This window comes from Thermobia domestica, chromosome 5, assembly GCF_964235325.1.
Source record: "Thermobia domestica chromosome 5, izTheDome1.hap1.1, whole genome shotgun sequence".
Lineage (NCBI taxonomy): Eukaryota > Metazoa > Arthropoda > Insecta > Zygentoma > Lepismatidae > Thermobia > Thermobia domestica.
The window spans coordinates 20,493,028-20,505,222 of NC_137458.1; the positions used below are offsets into that span (position 1 = coordinate 20,493,028).

Here is a 12,195-nt window from a genome sequence, read left to right on the forward strand (position 1 = left end):
CCCGAAACGCAGTACCAGATGTTTAGCTGTAGTTTCAAGTGTAAGTCAGGGAACGATATTTTGTGTGTTGCACCCAAACAAGTGGCATCCATGCACATTCCAATTGCAGACCTAACGACGGATGACCCAGATAGGAAAATGTAATTTGCAGAATGGGCGGTGACGAAGTGTAATTAGGATCCTAAACAAAATCGGTCCTAAGAACACAAGCAATTGTACATACAGTGGCGTATTTACGATTTTGTTTCGGGGAGGGCTTTACTAATTTTCGGGGGGGCTTTGCCTGAAAATGGGAAAATTCTGCAAGATATTTCATATACTTTACTATAGTCAGTAAGATTTCGACGGAGTGCTTAAGCCCGGAAGTCTCCCCCCTAAATACGCCACTATGTATATACCTTATGAATTCGGCTGCAATTTTATTTTATATGATCAAGTTACATAGTATCAATATTAGCAATAATGTAGTATTACTTATTTCGTAATTTCTTGAATGAACACTATAGGTTAATTTTAATTGAAGAAACGGAACCAAACAACTATTTTGTAACAATCCAAACATTGTTGAACAATACTAATATTCAATAACCGAAATATATCTGATTTAAATTTACATTAAAACCTAAAAACTTATTATTTTTGTGTATAGAAAATTTTAATATATTCACAAGATTTGGATGGTAACTTTCTTCATAGAAATTTGTTCTGATTTGCTCCTGAGCCCTTAAACGTAAATTACTAAATGATTTTAAATTTGGCAGTAATACTATTGGCTTCAATAGTATTCTTTATGCTTTATCTGACAGTAAAAGTAAGTACTGATATTATATTCGTTTAAATGTAATTATAACAAATGCAGAATTTAGTTTGTAAAAAATTATAGTCCAGTTTTAGTTGCAAATTTAGAGCTCAAATAGTTCGTCTTTTCCTTTTTACAATTTATGTCTAGTATCTTGCTATATTTAAGTAGGTAGCACAGTAAATTAGATTCTACAGAGCGACCCAAACTAACCGTTACTAGGGTTGCCAACTCTGGAAAATAAAATTACCGGCACCTGCTCATAATCCTCAAAACAGTTTAAGAATAACTGTATTTTAAACGTTGAAATATATAATTGGCCTAACAAAAATACCGGTCAGTTGGTAACCCTAAACCGTTATCCTTAGATTACTTTCTGATGCATATGTATTGTTGGAAAGACGATAAGTAAACGCCCACAAGCTTCGTAGTAGTATATAGCAATCTGATCGCAGTTTTTGGGCCCCTGGATTGCGGCGCCCGCCCTCAAGCACAGCCCTTGCCCCCGGTAATTGACCCCGGGCCAGGGTCCATGGGACCTGAGTCAGGGGCCATTAAGCCATAAACCAGGGAGTACTACCTTCATGACAGTCTTTTTTAGTAACGATGATGGTTTGCTTAACGTTAACACATAAGTCTTACTTCACACATCCTTGTAATTTTGCTTATGGAATGCCTAACTTATGTGCGCATTTAGAGAGAGATTTAGTCAATACATGTTCTTACACAGCTTCCTCGGCATCAGTGTTGCCAACGAAACGAGAAATTTCTCTTTCTCTCGAAAATGATTGAATTAGATTTAAGTTTAGCGTCCCTTTCAGCAGTGAGACTATATGAGACATGGACCTACTGATTAACGTGGAATCCGAAGCACATTAGCTCCCGCATGGAATCGAACACTAGACCTCCTACACCAAAGGGGCGTACGCTAACAGCTTAGCCACGAGGGAGCACTGTCTCGGAAACAAGACAAGAAGTACATTTCTAAATTCGAGATGATAAGAGAAATTTTTGGAGCCTCGTAGGCAACACAAGTTCACACAAACACTTTTTAGTGTTACATTAATCCATACGCGGCGCCACAGTGGGTGCAGTAGGTGCAGCTGCACCCACATTAACTTCGATTTTCAGATTTCCTACAATAATCCTTTACATTTTGCATATTTCTTGTTTTCCATGTTTTCATATATTTGACTGACTTCTTAACTCTCATAGTTTACTTGCTATCATACCGTGTTTTTCTAGTTTTTTTTAAAGTAAAACTTAGGGATTATTTTTGAGATCTAAAGGCTCAATAGTGCAGAGCGTTCTGGCAACAATGTTAGGATGTGTTGGCAGAGCGTAGCGTCTTCGGTTAGTAGTTGCTCATGCGAAACGCAGTTTCTCCAAGATGAATTATGTCAAGTCCAAACTATAAAGGTAACCAAGAAAGTTCTGTCGCTCTTTCACTCTTCACTTTCGAACATTGATATGTCACCTAAAACGTACCTGGAAGATCAAACATAATCCCCATCAGCCTTGCAGACCTTCTGCCAACGTTCTTGGAAGGCCATGGATTCCATCGCGGTAGAACTTGGTGCGCAGTGAAGCGAAGAAGGTATCAAGTGCATTTTGCATCCCTACTAGGGATTTGAACTGGCGTGCTCTAAGGAAATCGCCCAAGCAATGGAACAGGTGATAATCGGAAGGTACAATGTCCGGGGAGTATGGCGGATGCAATAGGGTTTCCCATCCAAGGCGTAGAATGGTGTCCCGGGTCATCCTAGCTAGGTGGGGCTTGGCGTTGTCTTGTAACAGGAATACCTTTTTGTGGGTTTTTTGAACACTTCTAAACTGCTGACAGTACACAGTTGCATTGATGCTCTGACCAGATGGTAGCAGTTGGCGATGCACGATGCTGCGACAGTCCACCAAACACACAAGAGGACCTTCTTCTGGTGCAGTGCTGGTTTCGGCTGTTTTGGAACCGGTTCATGGAATGCTAACCAATAATGACGGTGCAGTGGAGCTTCGTGCAGGACACTTCTCATCACATGTCAACACCCTGTCTAGAAATGGCTCCTTCCTCAAACGAGACAGCAAATAAACACAGATGTCTGCTCGCGTTGCCTTCTGGCTCGGAGTCAAATCATGTGGGAACCATCCACCCAACTTGTAGTGCTTTCCAAGTTAATGGAGGTGCTGCTGAATGTTTTTTCCACTCACACTGCATTGTAGTCACAGTTACTCACATGTCTGGCCACTGTTCGCGTCAATTGCTGCCTAAAGATCTTCATTTTGAACATGTGTTGGTCTTCCCCGCACATGATGCGTCTTTGAGTGTATCGTCACTGTCCTTAAACTTGTTAAACTATCGCTGCACTGTCCACGTAGTCACGACACCCTCACCAAAGGCCTGGTATATCTTCCGTCCCGTTGCAGCGGCATTTGACCTCAGTTTGAACTCGTATAGAATACACGTCCTTATAACGCTCTGTGGAGAGCCCATTGAACATGGATCGTTACGGAGGTTCACGGTGTAACTTAACTTCCGCAACCAGGTAGTATGGTGAATATACCCACACTAATAACTGACCTTCGCCTTATCTCCCTTCACATTCAACTCACAGTGTGAGAGCCAATTGAACACAGACCTTTACAAAAAGCGACAGAACTTTCTTGGTTGTCTTATAAGATCGACTATACTTCAACAGAGAGACAACTCCATAATGATGCGTTCTGTTGAAAAGTCGATTTCAGTGAGCATAGATATTGAATATGTCATTGAAGAATTTAAAGCCATGGTTCCATTCAACAACAACAACAACAAAAAAGTCCTTATAAAAGCACTTGTAATTGATGCTATTGCAAGGAAAAGTACCTTTGTACACTTAATAATTTTGATATTTCTTTGATAAATTCATAACCCACACATACGTGTATCCATATATTAAGTTTCTTGAAATATGTATAATACATAAAAGTTTTTATTGCGTACCATGTTAATATTTTTTACTATATCTTATCCCTTCCCAGCTTGCACCCACATTATCAAAATTCTGGCGCCGCCTATGCATGAATCATAGTTTAAAAAAATGTAAATTGATAAAGTGATTGTAATAACAACTGAATAACATTTATCAAAGACATGAAAAGTCATTACACAATATAAATTACTCTATTAATAAATACTGTATGCTTTAAATGTAATATCAGACCCTTCGTGAACCTCTCGTAACGCGGAATGATTCTCGCTCTGGTAACTTCTAAAGGAATTTTTATTAAAAGAAATCAGGGCATACATTTTGTATACAAATTTATAAAACGAGAGGAGACAAGCTTTTTCTGGCATCGAGACGAAACAAGAAACGATTCCTTGAGAATTAAGACGAGACTTGTACAAAAATTTTCGAGACGAAACGATAAACCCTTATTTCTGGTTTCGCCTTGTCTCGTGGACAACACTACTAAACACATGTTGCCTATCGTATTGGTGGTCATCCTAAGATTGGCCTGTTTTGCATAGAGTCAGTTTCAAATTGTTTTGTTTTTTTTTAATGGTGAAATTGTTCATTTTAGTTTTATTCAATCGCCCTTGAAGATCCACTACTTCTAAAGGTAAATGAATTTACATATTTTAATTGGGATATGCGAAACCAGTTTTTTAAAAACCGGTTTCTAGAAAAACCAAAACCCGAAAAACCTACATTTCGATTTTCTCCGAAATCCGGTTTCGGCTTTCTCCAAAAACCAGTTCGGTTTCTCGGAAAACACATAAAACAATTTCTGTGGAAACGGAATCAGTTTCCGGAGAACAATGAAGCACTATTCTGCTCAGAAATAGAACCAGTTTTGGAAAAACTGAAACCGGTTTTAAAGAAAACCCAACCGGCCTCGGTGAAAAACCGAACCGGTTTTGAAGAAAAACGATAACCGGTTTCGGTGAAAACTGAACCGTTTTTGGAGAAAACCAAAACCGGTTTTGGCGAAAAACCTGTTCTTGAACATTAAAAAAAAAACGGTTTCGGTTTTTCTAAAAGCCGAAAACTGAAAAAACGGTTTTTGTGCCCACCACTGGTCAAAACTTCACGCAGTCTGAAAAGTAGTTAGTCTATTGCGTACGAGATAGCGTTAGGATCCCAAATTGCAAAATATATGAGTCACAGAAGATCCGTTCTAATATCGTTTCATAGCTGACAGTTGAGAATAGTAGATGTTGAAGAAATGTTGAAACTCTTAGAATTAAACCTAAGATATGGCGCCGTGAGAATAAATGAACTATCCGGAAAACAGCTCTTCATTTTACAATCTTATTTCGATAATGGTGCAAATGTTCCACAGGACCGTGAACGAATGTGTACTGTTTATGGGCAAGATACATTATCAAAAGCTACAGTCAAACGATGTTCCTCGCAGCGGGTAATCAATTACAGAAAAGTGGACGATGTTCTGGCAGAAGTTGAGCAATACCGTTATGTAAACAGTCATAACATCCAATGACCACATCCAATGACCAACATCCACCACCAAACAGGTTTTAACCATTTGGAGAATGCGGGCTACAAGGATGCTGCCAAAACCCCTTGGCTGTATGCAACCTACGTTACTTTGTTTAATTTATGGTTGAGGCATAATTCAGGATAAGTTTTTCTTATCAGACATTGCAGAAATTATTAGTCCCGGCACACACTTTACGATTTATCTGTCAGGTAAACCTCACCGGTACACTGGGAAGGATATAGCACACACATAATGGTAAACCTAAAGATTTTAACTCAGTCGAGAGATGGCGAACAAACAAGAAGACGGCGACCGACGCTCCCTATTCAAGGAACTAGCCACAACTTACCTAAACACTGCACAGGTGTGCTGGAGTGATCCACACACACGCTCAGGTCTACACGCCTGCGCAGGTAGTAAGAATTGAATTTCGATTCTTCTCCAGTCGCCTGCACAGGTCGCTACGCCTGTGCTATTTGGCCTGCAGAATAGGGATGGCCAAAAATTTTCGGATCCGGATATCCCGGACCCAATGAGATCTGGATCTTGCCGGATCCGGACCTAGATCCGGATCTCGGATCTGAATGTCGGATCTGGATCTCGAATCTGGATCCGAATGTTGGATCTGGATTCGGATCTCCGATCTGGGTCCAGATCTTAGATCTTGATTGGTATCCAAACCTACACCTGAAATTGTGGTGATAAGTTTGAATATCTAAATTTCGTCAAAACATTTTTCAGATTCACTAATATAGTAGGATGCTGTGCTTTTAAATGTTTCCATAACACATTTGTGCTACCTTAATTCTTTATTTTAACCTTGCAATATTTACAAGTTGCACTTTCTGTTGAAGTCTCTTTAGTAAAATGTTTCAAAATTTGACCTTTCCCCATTTCAGAGTATAGCGAACTTAAGTGTCTTAAAATTGATGTAAATAGTAAATTTTTCTGTTTAGCTCCTCTTCTAAACTTAATGTTAGCTTCACATTGAAAATAATTATTTTATTCTTAGGAATAAACTACTATTTTCTCATATACAAATGAAAGATCTTTTAGATAAGGTCCTTCCAATCGCAGGAATACTAAACAAAATAAACTCTTTATTAATTGTAGTTTCTGACCCACTAGAGTCTACCCATCAACAAATGTAATAATGAATATCTTACATTTTGAAGGTACAACAAAAAATATAGACTGGTTGGTGTGGCACAAGAGTAGATTTTAAACATACACACGAGAATTTCAGGAGAGCGATATGGTTGTGTAGTGTACGTACATTATTAGTTGTTAATAAAAGTGTTCGTTGTATGACTTTATCACAGGGGTGTAGCCAGCAGGTCTGTGTAGGGGGGCCCGTCGTTTTTGAGGGGGGCCAGCTACAATGTACAAAGCCAAAAAATGTGTTGCTGCTAGTGTTTTTGAGGCCTGAAAGAAAGGAAAATTTTGGTTTCCTTCTGGAAAACTAAAAACACTATTTTAGCTCCTCCTCCTCCTCCTCCTTCTTCTTCTTCTTCTTCCTCTTCTTCTTATTCTTCTTCTTCTTCTTCTTCTTATTATTATTATTATTATTATTATTATTATTATTATCCATAAATTATATTCAAGATAGTTTTTATTATGCTTAATCAAGAACTACTGCCCGGGACCAAACGCTATACATTTGTGCATAACTATAAAGGTAACCAAGAAAGTTCTGTCCCTTTTCGTGGAGGTCTGTGTTTAATTGGACCTCACACTGTGAGTTGAATGCTAGTGGAGATAAGGCGAACGTCAGTTGTTGGTGTGGGTATATCCAGCATACTACCTGGTTGTGGCAATTCAGATACACCGTGAAATTGCGTAAAGACAGAGGGAACATGGGACATCCACAGAGCGTCATAAGAGCATGTATGCTGAACGAGTTCAAATGGAGGTCAAACGCCGTTGTAGCGGGACAGACGATATGCCAGGCCTTTGGTGAGGGTGTCGTGACGACGCGGACATTGCAGCGATGGTTTAACAAGTTTAAGGACGATGACGAAACACCCGAAAACACCACGTGCCAGAAGACCAACATATGTAGAAAGAGGAACTGGGACTACAATTCAGTGTGTGGAGAAACCATTCCGCAGCATATCCATCAACTTGTGAAGCACTACAAGTTGGGTCGATGGGTCTCTCATATTTTGACTCCGGGCTAGAAGGCAACGCGGCAGTCGCCTGTGTTTATTTACTGTTTCGGAGCCATTTCTGGACAGGGCGTTGTCATGTGATAAAAAGTGTGTCCTATACGAAGCTCCACGGTGCCGTCATCATTGGTTAGCATCCCATGAACCGATTTCAAAACAGCCGAAACCAGCACTGTACCAGAAGAAGGTCCTTCAGTGTGTTTGGTGCATCGTGCATCGGTAACTGCTACCAGCTGGTCAGAGTATCAATGCAACTGTGTAGTGTCAGCAGTTGAGCTGTGCTCAACAAAAATTCAAAACTCTGGAGACATCACTTCTGAATTGCAAATGGGTCCTCTTTTACGGGACAACACTAAGTCCCACGTGGCTAGGATGACTCAGGACACCATTTTGCGTCTTAGATGGGAAACAATATTGCAACCACTATATTCCCCTGGTATTGCACCGTCCAATTATCACCTTTTCCATTCTTTGGACAATCACCTTAGAGGACGCCAGTTCAAATCCCTAGTAAAAGTCCAATGCACCTGATACTTTCTTCGTTTCACGGCCCACCAAGTTCTACCGCGATGGATTCCATGGCCTTCCAGAACGTTTTCAGAAGGTCGTCGATGCTGATGGGGACTATTTTTTATCTTCCAGGTTAGGTGACATATCGATGTTCGAAGGTGGTGGGTGAAAAAGCAACAAAACTTTTCTTGGTTACCTTTATATTTAAATTTAAGACCTTGTATACAGAACCTATCTACACAAGATTGATTTTCTTTGAAATTTCACTTATTTCTTTACGGTTTCCTGACAAAAATATTTGTTTATTATTCGTGACTTAAAAAAAACAATTATTTTATTACACTGAGTAGAAATAAAAGAGAGAGCGAATGAAATCCAAATTGAATAAAAGCATTGTTTCTCGCCAAATTTTCCATCCTCTATGTCTTTTAAAACACTTGTTAAAGCATATAAAAATATACAGTACTTACAAATAAGTTTAGTACCTTTGTTTTATGGCTGTATTTGTAGTACCTTGTTAAAACGTTTGTCTTCAAACTGTCAAATATTAATCGCAGTAAATTGTGAAATCTGCTGTCACAAAAAATATCCTATTTTTCGATCAGTAGAGATACTATACTATTTTTCGATCGGTATGGAAAAACAATATTTCTCCATACTATTTTACCATAAATTATTAATTGTCAATAAACTTTGTTACTTTTAAATGAATGAAGCGAGGTAATTTTACTATGATGTTTAAAAACTGGTCATTTGGGGGGCCAGGAAACCATTTGGGGGGCCTGGCCCCGATGGGCCCCCCTTGGCTACACCCCAGGTTTATCACCTAACTTATGTCTTGCCCTTCTGAGGTCGGGGCTTTGTTGAAGAAGCAAATAAAAAAGAGGTTTCTGTTATTTCTTCTTCACCCTCCAAGTTTCTTTAGTCATACATTGCAGGACGTAGCCAAAACATATTCATGCATCGTATCATTGAAATGTTTTGTATTTTGTATATTAAAGTGTTCAAAAATATTTAACATATTTGTATTTGTTCAGGTTTAATTTTCAGTGGGAACATACATGAGGCAAGTGGAAGCTAAAACTATATAAAAATAGTATTTAAAAATCAGGAAATTGATATTAAAACTTAAGTTATCTGTTGGGACTGTAAGGCTGTAGTTAAATTAAGCCATATGTTTCATGAAGATATATTATGTCATTATTGTTTATTTACTATAAGCTACCAGATACATCCTTAGAAGCAATTTTACATTGTAGTAATCAACAGATGAAAACAACATTGGAAAAGAAATGGAAGGAAGGTCTCTAGAGCCTTAGATTAAGGTACTAACCCAGCATTTGCCCAGTGTACCTGAGGAACAACCCTAGAAAATCCTGTCAGGATGGTCGGTCTCCGAATTCGAACCCGGTATTACCCAATTGCGAAGCAAGAATCCTAACAACTAGCCTAAGCTTGCTCCATACTATTATTATTTAGCTAATAATTAACGTAATATTCTAAAATTAGTACAAATTAAACTCTACTTTCGTTATTGCTGATGTTATAGTTAACAGGCCTACGTGAGATTATTTCTTCTTCTTGTTCACTTCAACCATAGGTTGGTGGGCAACATGGAAACTTTAAAACTTTTCTTTCGCTTGGGAGAGTTGTTTTATATTTTGATAAGGCCTCTTCTTCGTAACTGCATCTAGATACTCCATCCTTGGTCTTCCTCTTCTTGGTTTTCCTTCTGCCTTTCCCTTTATCAACACAGTGATCTAATCGGAGTGTCGAATAAGATGGCCACGCATGCTGTTTCTTCTTTTTCCTATTATCTTCATGATCTGTCGTCCTTCATTAGCTTCCTTTAGCACGTCTTCATTCCGTTTCCTTTCGGTTCATGATAGGCGCTGCATTCTGCGCCAACACCACATTTCAAATGCTTCCAGCTTGGATATTTCAGCTTTTCTCAATGTTTACGTCTCTGATCCGTAATGCGCCAAACTTTATACCAGTGTCTTGATAAATCGTTTACGAACGTCCAATGGCACATTTCTTGATGTTAGTAATCCTCTTTTCCTATAGAATGCTTGCTTAGCCTACATTATTCTGGAACTTGTAATGCTACGGAAATTATAATTTGGAAAACGCTTGACAATATTCTGTTTTTGCGTTGTCTTTTTTTATTGTTTATAAACGTACTAGCCCAGACATAAAATACTACTTATATTTTTTTCATGGGTCGCCACTTCTTATAAAAAGAAGAAAAAAAACTTATCAAGGAACTAATTTTACTTCACGTATTCAGGTTCGTTGCTTCTAGCCTTGTGCTATTATAATTTCGTTGCCACATGACACTTTATATTAAATCTGAACCAGTCATTGAAAAAATACTAGCGGTCATTCCTGAAGGACAATAAAATATCAGTTATTTAACACTTACTATACAGTTTATACTGTACGCCGTAAATCTTACCGTAGTAAGTTTACACCTGTAATAATTTGCAGCTGTGCTGTAATACTTAAAGAATGCGGATGAGTCTTTAGTATTTTCCGATGTTTTAAAAATAATATTATTATTTATAAGTGCAAAAACCACATGCTAGCAACACTATAATGATATCAATACCCGCTTGCTATTTTCACTTTGATTTGCAGTTAGTTTGTATTCATAACTTTGAAGATTAAAATTCACAAGAAATGTTATATTTTAAATGTTCTATTTTCTTAAAAGATATACTTATCCTGTTAATGCATTATGAGTTTTAAGGCTAATTATTAGATACGTAGCACGCTCCAATCTCTCCGCCTTACTTGCCACACAATTCTGGACGGTGAACAGTTTAACTTACCCTCTTTCTTCACGGAAATACTTTTCAAAAGCACATTATACAAATTATAAAAACTAATTTTGACAATTGTAAAGACACTAGTTAAACAATCTCAAAAACACACCAAACCAAAAGAGTGAACAATAATAATTACATAAACAAATGAAAACATACAAAAACATTATGAACAGAATACTCAAAATATTGTAGGGGAAAAACTGAACGCTACATCCTCCCCTGCCACACAAAAAAAAATAATATGAGTAAAAAAAATAACAGTTTTTAAATCGTCCTTTTTTTGCTTATATTATTTAACTTCACTTAAATATTTCACTAAAATTACTTAGTCTTCAATATGTAAAAGTTTATGTTCAATAATAATGTAAAGTTAATTCACTATTTCAGTGTCCAGTAGATACACAAATGCTATCAAAGAATATCTATACAACGAAGACGAAAACAAACTAAATTTATTAAATATTGATATATATAAAAGTGCACAAAACAAACTAACTTCATGTAACTACAACATAGTCCTTTAACAGTTCTTCTCGTTTCTCTCGGGAACAATCAAATATTTTTAAATTTGAAAAATTCTGAATGCCAGCAGCATTTCCTTTAAGATCCTTCAACATAGCACTATTCTTCATAAGTTTAGACACTAGATACGGTCCTGTGTAAGTACTCATGTATTTGTGTATTCTCTTCTTACAGGATGAAGAAAGCGCATGTGTTTTCACCAAAACCAAATCCCTTTCTTTGATTATCACTTCCCTTCCTGATGACTTCACCGTGTTTTTGTCCTTTTTAGAATTTATTTCTGACACAACTTCTAGGAAACGATCCTTGATATCCACATTCTCCATTTCCTTAGGCCAGGGATAGTTAGATTTAAAACGTTCTGATGCTGAATACGAAAGAAATAGTTCAGATGGAGTATACCCTGTGCTACTACAAAACGAATTATTTATTAGATCCTGTGCCCTTTTCAATACTTTACTCCAGTGTGTGTGATTATCATGACAATACACTCTGATGATAGTATTTAAGTCTCTATGTTTCCTTTCCACTAAACCATTACACTTTGGATTATAAGGGGATGTCATGATATGCCGCATTTTATATTTTGTACAAAATTCTTTCCACACTTTCGAATTGAACTGAGCTCCTTGATCAGTAATACAACATGCTGGAATAGGATAATGATGGAAATATCTCTTTTCTAATATTGCAACAATTTCTTTCGTTTTCGCTAATTTTAGAGGGTAAAAACAAATGAACCTTGAAAAAACATCCAAAACGGAAAGTATAAAATAGTATCCGGAACTGCCTGGAAGTTTACCAACAATATCAACACAAATCTTCTCGTGTGGTTTCTCACCAGTAATGTGATAGGTTTCTCTAGCTATTTTTCTATTAGCGAACT

General features: G+C 37.5%; 1 protein-coding gene across 2 annotated transcripts in view; it reads left to right on the forward strand.

Moving 5' to 3' along the window:
• The first annotated feature begins 603 nt into the window (after positions 1-603).
• Positions 604-12,195, forward strand: part of LOC145685776 (uncharacterized) — a 100,521-nt gene continuing 88,929 nt past the window's right edge. Inside the window, exon 1 of one of the 2 annotated variants that reach the window (XM_081758300.1) lies at positions 604-811. In XM_081758300.1, coding sequence (XP_081614426.1) covers positions 743-811 — 69 coding nt within the window. In that variant the 5' untranslated portion in view covers positions 604-742. The remainder of the gene's footprint in view (positions 812-12,195) is intronic. The other variant, XM_081758299.1, reaches the window with a different exon arrangement.